Genomic DNA, 16,703 nt, shown 5'->3' with positions numbered 1-16,703 from the left:
AGTACTAGGCTATCGAAAACCATCTATTACAAATTAAGAGACAAGAGTCTTTTAAAAATATTGCTATCACACAGTCGTAGGAAAGATAGGAATGTTGAGTGACACCATTATTTAAGAACAATAGGATCCAAGGGATTGTACATTGGAATTAAAGAAATTTCATAGTTATGTGGGGAGGGGGCAATAGTAGATCCGGTCCTGTGTCAATTAAAGCCCGGCTCATAATAATCCTGAGACGTACGCTTCGGTGATTTTAGGGATGCCTCTCGAACATCGTCGTACTTGTGGTAACTTGTGGTAAGATACAGAGGAATCAGCCATCCGGAAAGCTAGTACAAGATCTACAGCCTTGGTCAAACGAATAAAGCTTTGGATTGAGCAACACCTAACTTTTTTGCTGGGTCTTCTCTCAGTCGGCAAGTGGCCAGACGAATTCACCGTTGCAATGAGCAAACATTTTGGGCAGTGCTCAATCATAAATTCAGTTTTTATCTCAAAATTTCTTAAGCGCTGTAGTTTTCAAGTTACCGTCAACCATGTTAGTGAAAATTCAAACACCTTTTGATTTTGATCCGTTTTCGATACAATGTTTTTTGGAAAAATTGTAGAACGCATTGGGAAAAAATTAAGAATTTTTTAAATCCCTCCAAGAAGTCTTGAAAAACTACACTGAATGTTGTTGATTCTCATTAGTATCACAAATTACTCTCTCAAGCAATACTGTTTTATATATTTCGTACCTTTATTATTTTCTTAGTGTTACCTAGACAGTTCTAAAACCAACAAATCTAAAACCAACATTGTTCTGGCTACAAGGTGCTGAAAACCGGCTTTTTTTAACAACTGTCGTATTTTTGACAGGAAGGGTAGCAGCTATTATTGAATCTGTTAACTGTATGTATTTTATATAAACAAATGTTTGCACTTATATGATAATAACAGAGTAACAACCGAAGCAATACAGATATTTTTCTCCATTGAAACGGAAAAGCCACAAATTTTTTTCTACGGCACACTTACAGTGAAACCTCAACTAAAGTAACGGACATTTTTTGACGAAAGTTACAGTCCGTTATAGAGGGGTAATGAATGTCTGGCAGTTGGTTATAAGTTGCTCTGACCCCCTAAGAGGAACCTTTGGACAATGTAATTTTTCTGTTGTTTGAAGTGTCCGTGATTAAGAGGTATAATTTAATTGACATTTCCCTGTAATAAGGTGACTCAGTGATGACGTCATAAAAATATACTTCTAGTTTGAGAAATACCATGTTGTCAGTTACTTTAAAGCTAGGTAACAAGCAGCACTGGTTGTCAATTTAGATCCCTCTTTCCATCTTAGCTTGCTTTTTGAATGTTAAAAAAATCTGGAGCTAAGAGTGAATTGCAGTTGACGCTTCTACTGAGAAACTTTAGGAGAAATGGACACAAGACACATTTTTACGTAAAGAGGGCCTGGATTTTTAGATTTATTGCCAAATCATTAGTTTGTTTACCTTCATTCATATCAAGGAATATCATATTAAACCAACCGAGCAACTACCTTTGCTTGATCCTTGATTGACTTTATGGCATGAAGGTCTCTGAAATAACTAAAGCGTTTCTTTCACCGAGCGGATTTTACCTGAAATTTCCTATTGAGATACTATTTGGAGGGGTGGAGGGGGGGGGTATGGTAGTAGTTAGTAAGTCGTAGTAGTTAAAAAACTAAAAAAAATATTCTTTAAGAAAACGTCCTGATGTTATAACGCCTGTCTTTTTGCGCTTGTAAAGAAGACTCCTGAAATTGTAAATGACGTATGATGTGCTCATTTTGGTTTGTGAAAGTTCTACGGCAGTTAAGAGTCAATACCTATTCAAAGTAGACTTAAGTAGACTTTAATGCCTCTTGCTTGATCCTTCGCCAACTAATCTGTTTTAAGCAATCCTTCTTTAGTCCATTTACCTTTAGTTATTTACTCGTCTCTTGTTATGAAGATCACCGCCATTACAAGTAATATTATGATCATAGTAAAGGGTATCCAGAACCGGGAGCTTCTTAAACTGCACGATATTGATGCCTGGCCTGAAGCTTCCCTGCGGACTCCTGCAGTACTCACTTCTTGCTTCTTTTCATTCACTGTCGTAATATCAGCCGAATCGCCTTCACTCCTTTTTGTAAAGTATTTTTCTCTGTCTGTTCCTATAACAACGACTATATAGCCTGCTTCTTTACAAAACCCATCGTTTAAGTCCGTTAACACGTTTTCATTCAGAGGCCAACTTGGATCTATTGGTTTTTGCCTCCTTATCATATCTTTATGAGAGTGATCCTCGATTTCGATACCATGGAAAGGCCTAATCGTATTGCTCCGAGTATTTCTCGCATCACAAAGGGCGTGAAACAACAAATCCATGAATTCCTTTGTGCCTTGCCACGTTCAGCAATCGTCCATATGAAGCGAATATACAAACTTTGTCTCCAATTTCAATTAAATAGTGTTCATGGCGAGAAATTTCTTCATTTCCCTCTCCATTTCCATTTGAAAGATATGTTTGATGTGATGACATTCAGCTGTATCCTACTGCGTGACCTATTGAAATCATCTATTCATAGCAACAGCTTTGCCATATTTAGATCGACTAAAGCCTTTCCGAATACCATCTGGGATACATGTGTCCCTTTAAATGATTTCGCAAAATCCTCAGCTTCTGTAGAGACGAAACGGACAACGCTTCGCATATTCAAATACTTTATGACAATAATAATGGCTTGAACAGTTAATACAGAGATTAACTGTGCAAAATCCATGGAGCATTCTTTATTGTTTCAGATATGACCTGACTTTTCTTGAACTGACTTCCTTCGTTTTTTTGCTCTTTAAGTTCACATCACACAATATATGCGAATTCAAGCTCTATTTGTCAAGGGAAGTGTAATATAACGCCGACAATAATCAAAATATGTGCATTTATAACAACAAGAACAGAGCATTAGTGATATACTAACTTGGAATTCGAGAAAAAGAGACAAAAACACCACTTTCTGAAATGATTAACTTTTTTCTATTGTTTCACGAAACCAAAAACATTTAAAACATTTCATACATTTTATAACATATTGGCTGAAAGCTTTTTCGTCTGAAACTCCTCAGAGCTGGACCCTTATTCTGACGTTTCTAGCCTGCGTCACAGACCATTGGCTAGACGTTTCATGTTCCGAGGTGTGTCAGACGAAAAAGCTTTTAGCCAATATGATTTTAAATTTTTGCTTTATTCAAAGCCATTTTCAAAGTTTTGTACCGCCAAAAACTGTACACTTTATACACTATTGTTATGAAAAACCAAAAATTTATTAAGTCTATGACACGATTTTTTATTAGTTTTTCTTATCACTTCTAAAAAGAAATTGTAATTAAAATGACTTATGGATATATCAGAAGGTCATTGTCATACGCAAGTCTTGTTCATAAGTTAATCTTGATTTCTTTTTAAATTTATTACCCTGTTCGTAGAAACAGTGAAGAAACTTTAAAAAACCTAGAAGGAGACTTTACCGGATCCACTTTTCCCAGGGTAGTTTTTGGTGTAGATTTCGAATCTGAGTGTTGATCAGGCCGTTTGGGGGGCTTTTCCAAGATATTGGGGGTTTAAGTCTTCTTAGGGTGTTGTCTTTGGATAACGATTAATTTGTTTGAGAGCACAAACAGTGCTAAAAACAAGCATAAATCAATGAAACCTACAAAGATCTAATTGTTTTGATAATTGGGGGGAGAGCTTACACAAAAACCTATGGTTTAGTGTGCTGTTATTGAATCAGTTATTACGTGCATAAATTATGCGAAATCTTTAGTGCGAAAAGCCTCGGTGTAGTTGTTTTCTGTAGTACTCAAGATATTTTAGGTCCTGATGATATATGATATCCAGACGGAATAATCCTCTATTTCACAGGAAAGATTAGCTTGCTGCCTTCATTCGTTTGACAGTTTTTATATGTGCTGCCACCTGAAATCTTGACCTACTTCTTTATTTCGGGAAAATTTCTAGGCTCTTTCTTAAAGTTCTGTTTATATCTCACGTTGATTAACATTGATTGGAAGATTTGATTGTACAGGCCTCAAAGTAAGGTTCTGTCCTTCAGAACCTGTTCTTCTCGTTAGACTTTCATCAATGTTTTTAATTCAAGAATGTAATTTGAAGACCATAAAATATCTCAGTTGATGCTAATTACAAACCATACACGACCTTTCCCTTTCATGTCTTTCTCGGGATGTGAAAGAATCATGTAAAATATGGCATAAAGATATGAGAAATGTTTGTTATTCACTATGGGCATTTGGAATTTGTAAATAAGAACTTAATCCCCTTGACATTATCAAGAACCTATGATAAGCTTTTGAAAAGCAGAGATGCAAGAATCAAAACCTTGGGACCCCATAATCATGAAAAGCAGATTAGAGGAATACCCGAACAGTTACTCCAGGAGAGCACTTTGTTCATAGATCTTGCTATCAGGACCTTCACTAAATCAGAAAACAAAGATGAAAAGAAGGCTTTGTGTAAACTGTGTCCAAGTCCCATTTCCAGACAAAGCGGGTGAGCCATCCTTAATTCGCCTTTTTACCTCTAGAACGGAACTTTTCTTCAAGAGTGTTGTCACACCCCCATGCCCCCCCCCCCCCCTAGCGACGGTGGTGGTGGCTAAAATTACAAGCATCAACTTATATCATGCAGCAGTGTACCCTGGGTACCAATCTCACTCTTATTTTAACCAAGGGGCAAATCACTCAAAGAAAATCTCGTAAACCTTTTCTAAAAATCCTATTGTTTTATCTGAAAATCCCCAGAAATCCTTTTGTTTAAGGGAAAATCTCGTTCGCTATTTGCAAGAGTGAATCGCCCCTTGATTTTAACTAGAGTGAGTCTGGTATCCAGGGTAGCAGCAAGATGACCCACACCAGTTTATCCGTTGATTGGAATTTGGAAGCTTACCCGGAAGATATTTGTGACCTTTTTCTCGGCAATGGCGATGAAACTGCAATTAGTGTAGTTGAAGTCTCTGATGACGAAAATTACGATTAGATGTGAGAGGCTGGTTGTATTAATTTGAAAAAAATTCTATTTCTCACTGGAATACGTAGAACGGACGTGATGCCATCTCGGAAATTTTCTGCCTTGCCATTCCCCAAAGAATTGAAATTGCCCCATTTGGCAACAGACAAGTCTCTTAACTTATTTTTTACTGATTTAAGTGCTTTTATAGTGCTTACAGGTCATAAAACAAATTTTATGGTAAAATAAGTGAAACCATCCCAAAATAGATTGAAACCCCCCGTGTCTCGAAAAAGCCCCCAAAGGCTTGGTTAAAACTCTTGAGAAAACAAGCATTTTGCAAATCGACGCAGATAACAAAAAATGTTCGGCAACTGCGTTCTTTGTGCTAGCGTTTCAGAATCTTTTGAAAACATAATTTATCATGGAAATCGTGTATTTATTGTTATGCGCAATAACGCTATTAAGCCCGTGTGATGCCTATTTAAATGCATGGATTTTTATGTATGTGTGGAAGTTTATTCAAGTATCAGGGATTTTACCAATCTTTGTACTTCTAGGGTACAGGGCCTATTTGAGGTGGGATTATATGATTGGATGGCGAATTCGTGGATTTACAGTACCGGTTTCAAGACCTCAGCAATGACTTGTATCTTGTATGTTCGCCAGTCTAAACCGTTGGTCTGAATCTTTAGACAGTTCATGTTTCTTGACCTATATTCATGAAATCTTCGTTTCAGGTTTTACTCTAAATTTCACAAGGGAACACTCGCAACCCTAAACGATGTTGGTATCAGCAATTTTATAAGTCTCTTTCTTACCCTGGGGCACTGTTTGAAAGCCGAAGATTTGGTAATACATTTTCCTAATCATTCATTAGATACACGTATGTCTAGCACAATGATTTATGCAGGAAAAATATGAATATTTTCCCCCCATTTTCCACATTGAATTTGGACATTCAGTACATTAACCAGTTTCTACATGTGCTTACTCTTTATCGATATACATGCATCAGGCAAATTGATTAAGTTGAGAAACTAATTCTTTAAGACGATTAATGAAATGGCATGCAGCCCAGAGCCCATTACATATAGGTGGCTGGCTTTTGATAGATGGCACAGTGGTTAGGATCGCTGGCTGCAGACCCAAGGATCTTTTGTTTGAATCCCTGGCATGACCGAACTTTCACTTTTAAGTTAGGAGAGTCGCAAGCTCTCTGTATTTCCAGGTGTAGGAATTGTGAAGCGAGGTCACCACATTGAGAGGAAAGATCAGGGCACTGCTCAATAAGCACATCTTTTCAGCTCCCTAAAAGAGCACCTTCAGGAGCTAGATATAAACAAACAATAAATGCAAATGCCATCTAACTAGAAGCACTTTTAAGGCAATTTGTTGTCTTTTTCAATTGATGCTCGTTATTCTGTCAAAAGTCAACTATCCTCCCAACTTTGCTTTTTTTTTAATTTACGAACGGCTAGATCGATGGAGACTGCATTCACTGAGCATTTCTCCCCAAAGCTATAACATCTCTTAACCCGCTTGCAGTGCTGCTGTGGTGAATGTTAAAAGGTTAAGCGTGCATCGAAAATTAGTTACGTGTAGAAGTCAGACACAGACGTGCATCACGTTGATAAATAAGATAACTACAATTGTGATGAATAAATTTGTAACAGTGCAATTATTGATTTTCTAGGTTCAAAAATTATGTTCTTTTCTTGGTTTGATACCAACAAAAAACAGAAGTCAGTCGATGTCTCTGCTTATAATTAAAGGTAAGATGATTCATATAAAGGTAAGACATTTAACTACAAGCTAACTACAGTAAACTCTCTTTTAGGCCCTTTTTCTCAATGAAGCCCCCCTCTCTTATTAGTCGCCCCTTTTCAGAGAGAAAAATTTAATAAGCCCCCTTCTCAGTTACGCCCCAGCCCAAAGAAATTTCACTGATGCCCAACAAAGTAAACTTGACAAAAAATTGAGATTTTCATTTGATTTATTTGACGTTCAATATTTCTCATCAAATCAAGATTCAAAGCATGTTTCTTCGAGTCTCGACGGATCCGAAGACAAAGATTTAATGTGCATTAAGCACCACACCGGTCATGTGAGCCTTTTACAAAAATTATAGGCCGTTTGTACTGAAAGGGATAAGCTCCCTCTTTGAAGTACTGAAAAGCAATGAACCCCCCGGGGGACTTACAAGATAATTTACGGTAGTTCCTGTCTACATCCCCGTTTATCCTGGTTGGCGCAAAAATCCCGTAAAGCAGATTTTGTGACTGAATTATGTTAACATGTGTTCTTCCATTTTTCAAGGCTTATATGCTATTTACAGTCACTGTGAGCAGAGTCTAGAAGCTGCAGTAACTGTTCTGAACGAGAAAATCCAATCAAACTTTGACGATGTCTGTAGGTCAGTATACTCTCTTTTTAACTTTAGGCCCAGGTTAAACGTCGTGCTTCTCATGCGCCGAACCTAATTGCTGAATTAAGTACATGAGAAGCTCGACGTTTAACTTAATTAAGTTCGACAGAATCGATTAAGTTCGACAGAACGTCTCTGGCTCGACTTGTTCTGCCGTGCCGCACGGCAGTAGCACGACACCAAGTTAAACGTCGTGCTTCTCATGTGCCGAACCTAACGCATAAATTATTTTTAATTATTTTGAACGTTAAAACGAGGTTAGGCATGCGCAGATGAGATAGGAAAAAGGCGCCAACGACAAACTTACGCCATTCCGACGAGTCATCGTTCACTTCACTTTCACTCGTGTTCTTGAAAATTTAGAAGTTTATTCAATTCATATTCAGTATAACGATCATGGCATCAAATTCACGAAACATAGACAATTGCGAATCATGTATGAAGCAGACTAAATATATCTGCATAACTTGCGGGGTACCAGTCTGTACAGTTTGTTGTTTGGAGGAGTTAGATGAAGAAACCCAAGGCTGGATTCCATGCCGGAGTGTAGGCTACTGTTCTGTTTGTAAGGTGCAACAGTTTGAGTCATCAAAAGTTGAATTGATATCACCATCAAGGTATGTATTTCATATTCAAGCCTTTTCTGAATAAATATTAGTTTAGTGGGTTCCTGGTTCTTATTCTTGAATAGGCCAAATTACAAGCTTATCATTAAAAATTACTACTACTTTGCTTGCCTACCACTTTTATTTTTCTGCTTTTAGTCCTAACAGTAACAAAGAAGATGAGGAAGCAGATTTTGAAAGTGGGAATGAGAGTAATGCTGATGGGCCACCATTAAAAAAAAGAAAGAAAGAAAAGAAATCTGGCAGAAAGACAAGTTGGCCTGACACTTTACTTGCTGACTTTATTGATATCATTGTATCCAATGAATATTTCAAGAAAAAACTAATTTTCCAGAATGTCAAAAATCAAAAAAATGGTGAAATATATGGGAACATTTTAAAAGAACTTAAAAAGCGTGTTCATGCTAGAAATGAGAATTGCAACTACACTGTAATCCAGCTCCGTAATAAATTTAAGAAGGTAGTTGGGGAGTGCAAGAAAGCAGCACTTGTAATGAAAACTGCAAGTGGAATAAAGAGATTCCAAGAAGAAAAGAATTACGGAGTTTGGTTCAATCAGCTGCTAGAGCTGGTGAAAACAAGAGAAAGCTGCCAGCCGGAACAAGCCATCGAACCAAGTGAGCGATCTTTTGATTCCACAAGTGAGTGTGTTGCTCCAGCTGAATCAACACCAGAATTTTTCATCCCAGTCATGAAGGGCACCAAAAAGAGTCCCCCCAAGGAACAGCAATTCAAGGAGATGCTGGGCCTTATGAAAAACATTGCTGAAAAAGACCCAATGAGTGATTTTTTGAAATTCATGAGGGAACAAGAGGAAAGAGAAAGGAAACACGAACTTGCAGTGATTTCTTTGATCATGAACCAACAAACGATGCCACCACAGCAGCAGCAATTTCTGAATTACAGCAACATGAATCCAGTCATCCAGCAACATCCTTATGATCATAATACCATGAATCACATGGCTGGCAGCAGTTCTGCTTATAACAGCTTCATGCAAGAACTGAATAGTGTCAATGAGACATCTGAGAAAACTTTCACGAAATTGTGATGTTGAGTTATGAAAACTTTATTATCTAACAAAATACTCTTAAAAGTTAATATCTTAAAGGTTAATATCTTAAAAGTCAAATTGGAACCATAACTGTTAACAAAGAATAATGAAAAGTCACTGTGTTCAACTCTGTGTTTTCATCTATGATCATTTCTTAGAAGTCTCAGCTAATTCTTTTGCCAATTTGGACTCAAGAGTCTTCCTTATTTGAACTGCCTTGTTATCACGTGCATCAAAAATCTTTCTGCTGGTACTCATGAGAAGAAGGTCACGGATTGTTGCTCTGTCTCTTCTTTGACTGCTTTGTGGGTCAATTGATACATCAAGCTTTGAAGGCAGAGTGTCTCCACAATCAAGGCAAATATTATGTAAAACTAAACAGGCTAAGGTAGCAACTTTGATTTCGTAGACATTGCCCTCAGACTTTCGCAACAAGAACCGCCATCTTCCTTTAAGCTGGCCAAATGCTCCCTCAATGACCATACGGGCACGACTCAGTCTGTAGTTGAAATAGCGTTGTTCTTTTGTCAAAACAGCATTGGTATAAGGTTTCATTAAAAATGATTCAAAGGGGAAGGCAGAATCTCCAAGAATAAGAGGGGGGATTTTAACAGCATCTATTTGTTGGCAGATCTCTGGAATCATTTTTCCATCTTTTATCTTCTTCCACAAAGAGGTTGATTGCAAAATGATTGAGTCATGGGAATTCCCAGGGAAGCCACAACTTCCCCAAATGAAACGATATTTGGCATCCACTAATGCCATTAAAACAATTGAATAGAAGTTCTTGAAATTGTGATATTCTTTTCGAGAACTTTGGCCACCAGGTGGGCATTTAATGGGGATGTGGCATCCATCAACAGCTGCCCAACTACAGGGAAACTGCCAAAGCTCTTCCATATCTAATATCTTGCTCTGGAATTCATCTTCAGTTTTTGGCATATTATTAGATACGAATTGTTCCCAAAGACAGAAAACAATTACTTGGGTGACCTCGTTGACAATCCTTGTGACTGTTGAACGTGCTAGGCCTACCATTTCCCCTATGCTGTAAAGATAATCCCCTCTACCAAGACGATAGAGACAGATTGCCAAACGAAGTTCTGGAGAGATGGGTTCTTCAGTAAGCGTTTGTCTCTCAAGTTGCGGTCTTATTCTTGTCAGTATAAATTCAAATGTCGATCTTGATACTCTTAGTGTTTGCTTGAATCGTTTATCGTCGTAGGTAAACCACAGTTTCTCCCACCAACCTGTATTTCTTGGCAACCTTCTGCATGACCTAACCCTAGCCCGTGATGTTGTCAACTCGCCAAATAAATACGTAGCTGCCAGCAGAAACGACCTCAATGTCAGTAGCCTCTGTTGTAGAATAATGGCCATTCCTTTAATCAACAAATTTCGACGCTTACGACGCTTTGAAATTAAACTTTTCAACAGTAAGGTTTTCGCTCTGCGAGTTAAGGCCATTTTGAAAAATTATGTTGATCTTTAATCGATGGCTGTTGCTTGGATACCGCCCCGACCGTAATTTTCTGCGCATTAGGTTCGACCATGGTTCGACGTTTAACTTGGCGGCCGCGCTAACGTCGCGCTTCTGGTGAACTCAATTGTATTAGGTTCGGCACATGAGAAGCACGACGTTTAACCTGGGCCTTAGAATTTTTCCAGCCTCGATATTCTGAAGAATTTCTTAAAGTTTTCTTGTGTTTTTAATCTGATATGGTTTCTCGAATGAATATCGCTTGTTTTCGAATAGAAGCCACGCTTTTGAAAAAACGAGGAATATCAGTCATGAAATTTTCTGTTAGGAACGCAAAACAGGCAACTGTTGAAACATGAGTCACAAATATGCGAGCTGTGGCTGAGCAATTTTCCTATAACATTATTGAATGAGCCTGAATATTCTTATAAAAGAGAAGGAGTGTATTGGAATCATAATACTTTCAGAAAGATGGAGATTGCCATTACGTCTTAGCTGTTAAACAAAGAAATTGTTATGTTTTTGTTATAGTGTAGGCTCTGATATGTTGGCCTATCCTTATCCTTAAACCTGAGAGCTAATTTTTTAAGATTCATAGCTCTAGGTTTAAAAATGATTAACCTATCCTATGAGTTTGATGACAAATCCTTTGTTAATGTGACGTCAGAGCCCAGTTCTTTGTTTCCACTTAGTCCTGTTGTCTAAAAACATATTTTTCACTATGTCTGTTACTTCAAGTATAAATTTAGTCAACAAGTTGGAGCATCGTATCATTGGCTAAAGTAAATGTGATACCAAGACCAGCCTGTCATAAAATATCTGTTTCATAGAAAAATACCCCCTATCCCAGTCTGGAAAGTGCAACTTATTGAAATTTTCAGCTTCGGAGTAAACATAATTGCTCTTTTGTTTGGTTCCAATTATACGTCTGTGTCTAGATATGTCTCTACTGCTTTGTTGTCTACTGTTCAATGCTTTTCTGTGTCTCTTTTCTTTTTGCAGTTTGATTTGCAAAACTGATTGTGTATTTTCCTGGCAGGAAATTTGTGGAGCGTGGTTCAAATCCAAAAACCAAACAACTGTATTGGCAGCAGCTGAATCTCCATCTATCCTGTACTGAAGATCTGTTTGTTAATGATACTCCTTCTGTTCCAATTGATTATCCAATTGACATTGGTAAGTATAATAATAGTCAATCACATACTATCACATGCTATCATATGCTATCACATGATATCACAAACAAGCGGTCACATGCTATCATATGGGATCACGTGCTATCACAAGGGAGCTGTCACATGCTATCACATGCTATCAAATGCTATCACAAACAGGCTATCACATGCTATCACAAGCTATCACAAACAGGCTATCAAATGCTATCAGATGTCATTATTTTTTGTTGCTTGTATGATTGTTGTGTTTAGCTCTAGGCTCCTCGTTACAGCTTCTAATATTATCGGAATAGGGAGGCTAATATAAGCTTGAAGAATATACTGTAGGCGAAGCTGATAGAAGCTAGGCTAAGTTAAAATGCAGTGTATATCTCATTTTCTTCTTCTCCTTTGTTGCAATGCAATATGACGCTCTGGTACCACGAGAAGGTTCTACTTGTTCGATTCTTTCAACTTTAGGCCCTTGAATCATTGCCAAAAGTACTTGGAACACCCAACCCAGTACCCTGGGTACCAGACTCACTATATATAAGATAAAATAGATGATTATATAGATCACTCTATTATTTTATATAGTGAGTCTGGTACCCAGGGTACCAACCCAGCAATATATGCTGTGTTTCAATGCTTTTCCCGAATACTCCTACTTCTGCAACCTCTTCCCTCAAAACAATTTTGATAGATTAGAAATATTTCTTAAAGGTGGCAGGAAAAGACGCACTTCCTAATCCCCTACGTTGTTTTGTAGTCAACCAACATTTTACAAAGGGAAGGCGGGAGGGGGCTGAATTTGCTTTTAAGAACTGACGTTAGTGTACCAAGACTTTTCGCCAGCATTGTAGTGAGGTTCTATCGATAACTCAAACTTGTTAGTAGTTGAGAGGATATCCTTGTAGCCTTTTCCGAAATTAAATGTGTCTTTACTTCTCTCCCACCGAAAGGCTTAAGTTTAAAAACCGAAGCTTTTTTTTAGATCGATCAAAAATATATTCGTTAAAATTTGGTGCAAGTAGACGGGAGCAATATTACCTGCTTTATATCGATTTTTTCGTCAAAGAAACTTCTGCAACTTTGAACAATTAAATTTCCAGGCACCAGCTTATTTGCTGTTTCAAGCAACTGCACTGATGTTGAGGCCAGACGCATTTCGTCATTTCTACACAGAATTTTGTCTACATCGAGGTATGTCTACTTATTTTTGCCTACAAAGATTACTGCAGACATCATCTGATCTCCTTATGCGTTTGTCGTAGACTGTCTATTCAGTGTAATTGTATTTTGTCTGTCTGCTGTATTTTTGCGGAAGCTATCAATTTCACTGTATGTATCGACATTTGTTTGTGCCTGTCGTAATTTTTGCCGAATCTTTTCATTGTAATAGTATGTATCGACATTCATTGTTGTTTTGCCTATCGTAACGTTTACCGAATCTATTCATTGTAACTGTATGTATCGACATTCATTGCTGCTTTGCCTATCGTAACTTTTGCCGAATCTTTTCATTGTAATAGTATGTATCGACATTCATTGCTGCCTTGCCTATCGTAACTTTTGCCGAATTTATTCATTGTAACTATTTATCGACATTCATTGTTGTTTTGCCTGTCGTAATTTTTGCCGAATCTATTCATTGTTACTGTATGTATCGACATTCATTGCTGCCTTGCCTATCGTAACATTTACCGAACCTAATCATTGGTGCTGAATTTATCAAATTTGTTATTTTATGTCATATTTTTTTGGAAATCATTGCATGGGTTACCCAAAATTTCGATCAACTAAAGCTAGTGTGACATGTTCTGAGATTCGCAATAAAAATGCGTCTGTTATTTATAGCTTGGGGCTTCTTAAGCACTATAAACATGGTTGACTTACAATAACATTGCTTTCTGACAGACTTGTAGGTCAACAAGGATATAACCCTTTCACTTGTCAACCAAAGCTAATTTATAAACTGTTTATAGACGTACGCTTTTCAACTTTGCCCTTTGGATAAAGGTCTCAGCAACTGTTCATTTTTCGTTTCTTAATATTTAGAAATTATATATACATTGGTGGGGCCGAAAAACCATTGGCTAAGTCCACATGAACACAATCTTCGTCATGCGGTCCAAGCAAACTATAGATTGTTTTGAAAGTCTATCCTTAGAAATCAGTGTAAAGTATGAAAGCCTATACTGTCGTTGTTCCAAAGAATTTACCGTACTCTTTTACTCTTCTCATTGCAACAGACTACAAGGACAAAATCAAGGTAATTTGCAGTTTGTCTGGTCTGGAATTTACCCCTGGCTGAACAAGGTCTTACAAGGTGGCGATGTGGTCAAGAGGATCCCAGAATCCCTTGCAGGTCCTGCTGCAGGCTTAACTTTAATCTCTATTTCAAGGTTAGTGTGACTGATGTTATATTCTGATCATCATAATCATCATGATTAACTCTGCGTAGTGTTTTTCCTTTTAAGCATTTTTGTCCTGATATAAGTATCCAATCTACATTTCACTTTATAATGAAATAACTGTTAGTTTAAAAAATAATGCTTGTTATAAAAAGGATAATCATTATAATCATCATCATAATCATTATTGTGGTTTTTTTTATTTTCGATCTTCATTATTGACTTTTAATTACTTTTTCTTTGCGATCTATCCTCTTGCTGCCAGCCACTTTATGCATATTCTTTAATCTAACAACTACACCAGTGAAGATTCTTTCCTTTGCACGTGAGGTGCAAGATTATTTAAAAATGACGGATTTCGGCTTAGGCTTAGACCCTTTAACACTCACTGACACTGTTCATTGCCTGATTCCATTTCATTTCTTCCAGATCTGAGCAGTCTAGCCTTGCACCGAATTTCAATGAACTTGTTCGAAAATTCTCTTCAACGGATTTGCCTGCGAGGTAATGAAAGTTGTCCAACGGATTACCATGGTTGTCAATTTATAACTTTTAAGAAATGGTCATTTTTTTTCCTAAATTGATTTTTCATGCCATTCTTTGTTATTATTTCATTTCCATTCTTCTTGAAATTAATAAGCTTGCATCTTAATAAATTAAATGTATCAATAACGATTTTAGTTCGGTAGGCTTGCGACCCTCAGACTATCCAGGCATCACATTTGGTTCCTTGTTTATGTTTCATTGATTTTTCATAGCTAAAGAAATTTTTAAGATTGAAATCAATCTCAAGAATCGTTTGATTCCATTTAAAAGTTACTGTTGGGAGACTTGCTTCCAATCCTCTTGTTTAATGCACAGCACGTAACAATAATGACCTTGTAATGACGTTTGCACATTAATTATCATATATTATCTATTTCTTCGAATCTTCCAGCACGGTAAACTCATATTATCTGCGTCTAGGTTTACTTCTCAGTACCTCAGCCACGTGCTTAGCGAGTCCAAAGTATTGGAAAAAATCATTTCTAGTGATCTTCAAGCAACTGTTATTCGTGCTTGGATTCGCTGCTTGATCTGCACAACAGATAAGCAAGTGTTGTTACTGGCGATAACGAGGTAGCTAAAGGTTTTGAATTTACAAGCTCATCGTTGTCTCATTTTTGCTCTCTCCTTTTCTATCCTCTAATTCTTTCCTTTTGTCAACTATTTTATCAAACTGCATAATTTCTGCCATTACGTATCTGCGGGGGCACGTTTTCTGTGCCGCGGTTTTGTGCGGGGGAAGGGGTTCTTGGTTCACCCTCGGCGTTAGTTGGTTCTTCGGTAATTTGCACCTCAGGATGAGGGGTCCTTGTTGGAACCCGCTCGGTGGATTGATCAAGGAAGGTTAGCCACCCAAGGAGGTCTTGTGAGAAGGCAAGCCATGGGTTAGGGGGGCCTGGCAAGAACCTGCCTTGGCTGGTTCACCAAAAAGTATTGACCTAAAACACAAAGAACCCTTGACCTTTGAAGTGCATAACGATTCTACTGTTACCAGATCCATTAATTGATTATGATGTTTTTTACGCGTTGAGTTCAGTTAAATATTTATCAACCACGAGCAATGCTAAAGTCATTATCACTGGTAAACCAGCGGTGACCACATTATGCCTTTAAACTACTCCAGTCCATTGTTGGCAAGATTAGGCCCCATAAGAAACTGTTTCGTTTGAGCATGTTGACCGTGCCAAAGTTTCTCAGTTTACAAAAGCCAAAACTGGGAACCATACTCGTGAAACCGGGTTCAGATACAGATGGGTAATAAGGCACTGAGATCGCCAGTAGTTGTTTCTCATTTCTGTCGACCTGCAAATCGAGGGTTTTCTGCTGAAGCTTAGATTCACGAACTTTTAGCACCCTAAAATTAGGCTGGCATGGAAACATGCTTTTTTGGATGCTTTTCCGCAGGAATCGAATTGCAGGAATCAGTCAAAGAAATCGAATTGTCTTCTGTTTTTCAAAATACAATCTGACCAAAATAGAAACAATCAAATACAATTTACAAAACTCCTGTTTTTCAATATAACTGTGTTTGCAGAACTGTTTTGCACTGTAAAATTAAGGCATTAACTTTTTATAATTAATAAAGTTAAATTTTATTGTTAATTGTTAAAAGCATGTAACTTTACATGTCTCAGGAAACAAGCAACAATTTTTAAAACGTTTTCGAAAAGCAGAGTGGCAGCAGAGAGGACAGGAGATCAAAACTAGTTGAATACCCCCAATTTCTTGACCACGCCCTTTTTAAAACCTATTAAAAATGAGGAAGGTTTTAAAGCAAGATTTTCTTAGCAAGAGAAAGATTGACAACTTTTCTGGACTCTGTGTAACCGATCTCGTCACAACCCCAAATCTAAAAGATAGATGGCTTTATATGGAACCACTCTGACTGGTTCTGTAGAAATGCAGCATTTGTTCATTTTGCCGAAGCTGATTGGTATAGATGTTTGCAAATGCGTATGATGAGACTTAGTTGA

At 37.5% G+C, this 16,703-nt stretch overlaps 3 protein-coding genes across 5 annotated transcripts in view; 2 read left to right on the top strand and 1 right to left on the bottom strand.

The window, feature by feature from the left end:
- The window catches only part of LOC135685612 (protein MMS22-like), a 69,674-nt gene that overhangs the window by 42,296 nt on the left and 10,675 nt on the right, over window positions 1–16,703 (top strand). For all 3 annotated transcript variants that reach the window (XM_065201596.2, XM_065201598.2, XM_065201597.2), the window contains 8 exons: window positions 5,769–5,880; window positions 6,725–6,803; window positions 7,348–7,444; window positions 11,656–11,792; window positions 12,883–12,973; window positions 14,023–14,175; window positions 14,614–14,688; window positions 15,151–15,303. In XM_065201596.2, the coding sequence (XP_065057668.2) occupies window positions 5,769–5,880; window positions 6,725–6,803; window positions 7,348–7,444; window positions 11,656–11,792; window positions 12,883–12,973; window positions 14,023–14,175; window positions 14,614–14,688; window positions 15,151–15,303 (897 nt within the window). The remainder of the gene's footprint in view (window positions 1–5,768; window positions 5,881–6,724; window positions 6,804–7,347; window positions 7,445–11,655; window positions 11,793–12,882; window positions 12,974–14,022; window positions 14,176–14,613; window positions 14,689–15,150; window positions 15,304–16,703) is intronic.
- LOC135682438 (uncharacterized) lies at window positions 7,853–9,133 on the top strand. Its single transcript, XM_065197324.2, has 2 exons — window positions 7,853–8,073; window positions 8,221–9,133. The coding sequence occupies exons 1-2, from the start codon at window positions 7,853–7,855 to the stop codon at window positions 9,131–9,133; spliced, it is 1,134 nt and encodes a 377-aa protein (XP_065053396.2).
- Window positions 9,284–10,603, bottom strand: LOC135682437 (uncharacterized). The gene has a single exon (XM_065197322.2). It carries the CDS (start codon window positions 10,601–10,603, stop codon window positions 9,284–9,286), a length of 1,320 nt encoding a protein of 439 aa, XP_065053394.1.

This window comes from Rhopilema esculentum, chromosome 15 (genome assembly GCF_057945365.1).
Source record: "Rhopilema esculentum isolate cy_ngs chromosome 15, ASM5794536v1, whole genome shotgun sequence".
NCBI classification, from domain to species: Eukaryota; Metazoa; Cnidaria; class Scyphozoa; order Rhizostomeae; family Rhizostomatidae; genus Rhopilema; species Rhopilema esculentum.
Note: the sequence above shows the minus strand (reverse complement) of the source record. Positions and strands in the feature narration are given on the sequence as shown.

Excerpts from the sequence above, each read along its gene's own strand:
- LOC135682438 (XM_065197324.2), top strand. The coding sequence starts at position 7,853 with ATGGCATCAAATTCACGAAACATAGACAATTGCGAATCATGTATGAAG. Across the intron at positions 8,074-8,220 it reads GAATTGATATCACCATCAAG|TCCTAACAGTAACAAAGAAG; the intron begins GTATGTATTTCA and ends TTCTGCTTTTAG.
- LOC135682437 (XM_065197322.2), bottom strand. The coding sequence starts at position 10,603 with ATGGCCTTAACTCGCAGAGCGAAAACCTTACTGTTGAAAAGTTTAATT.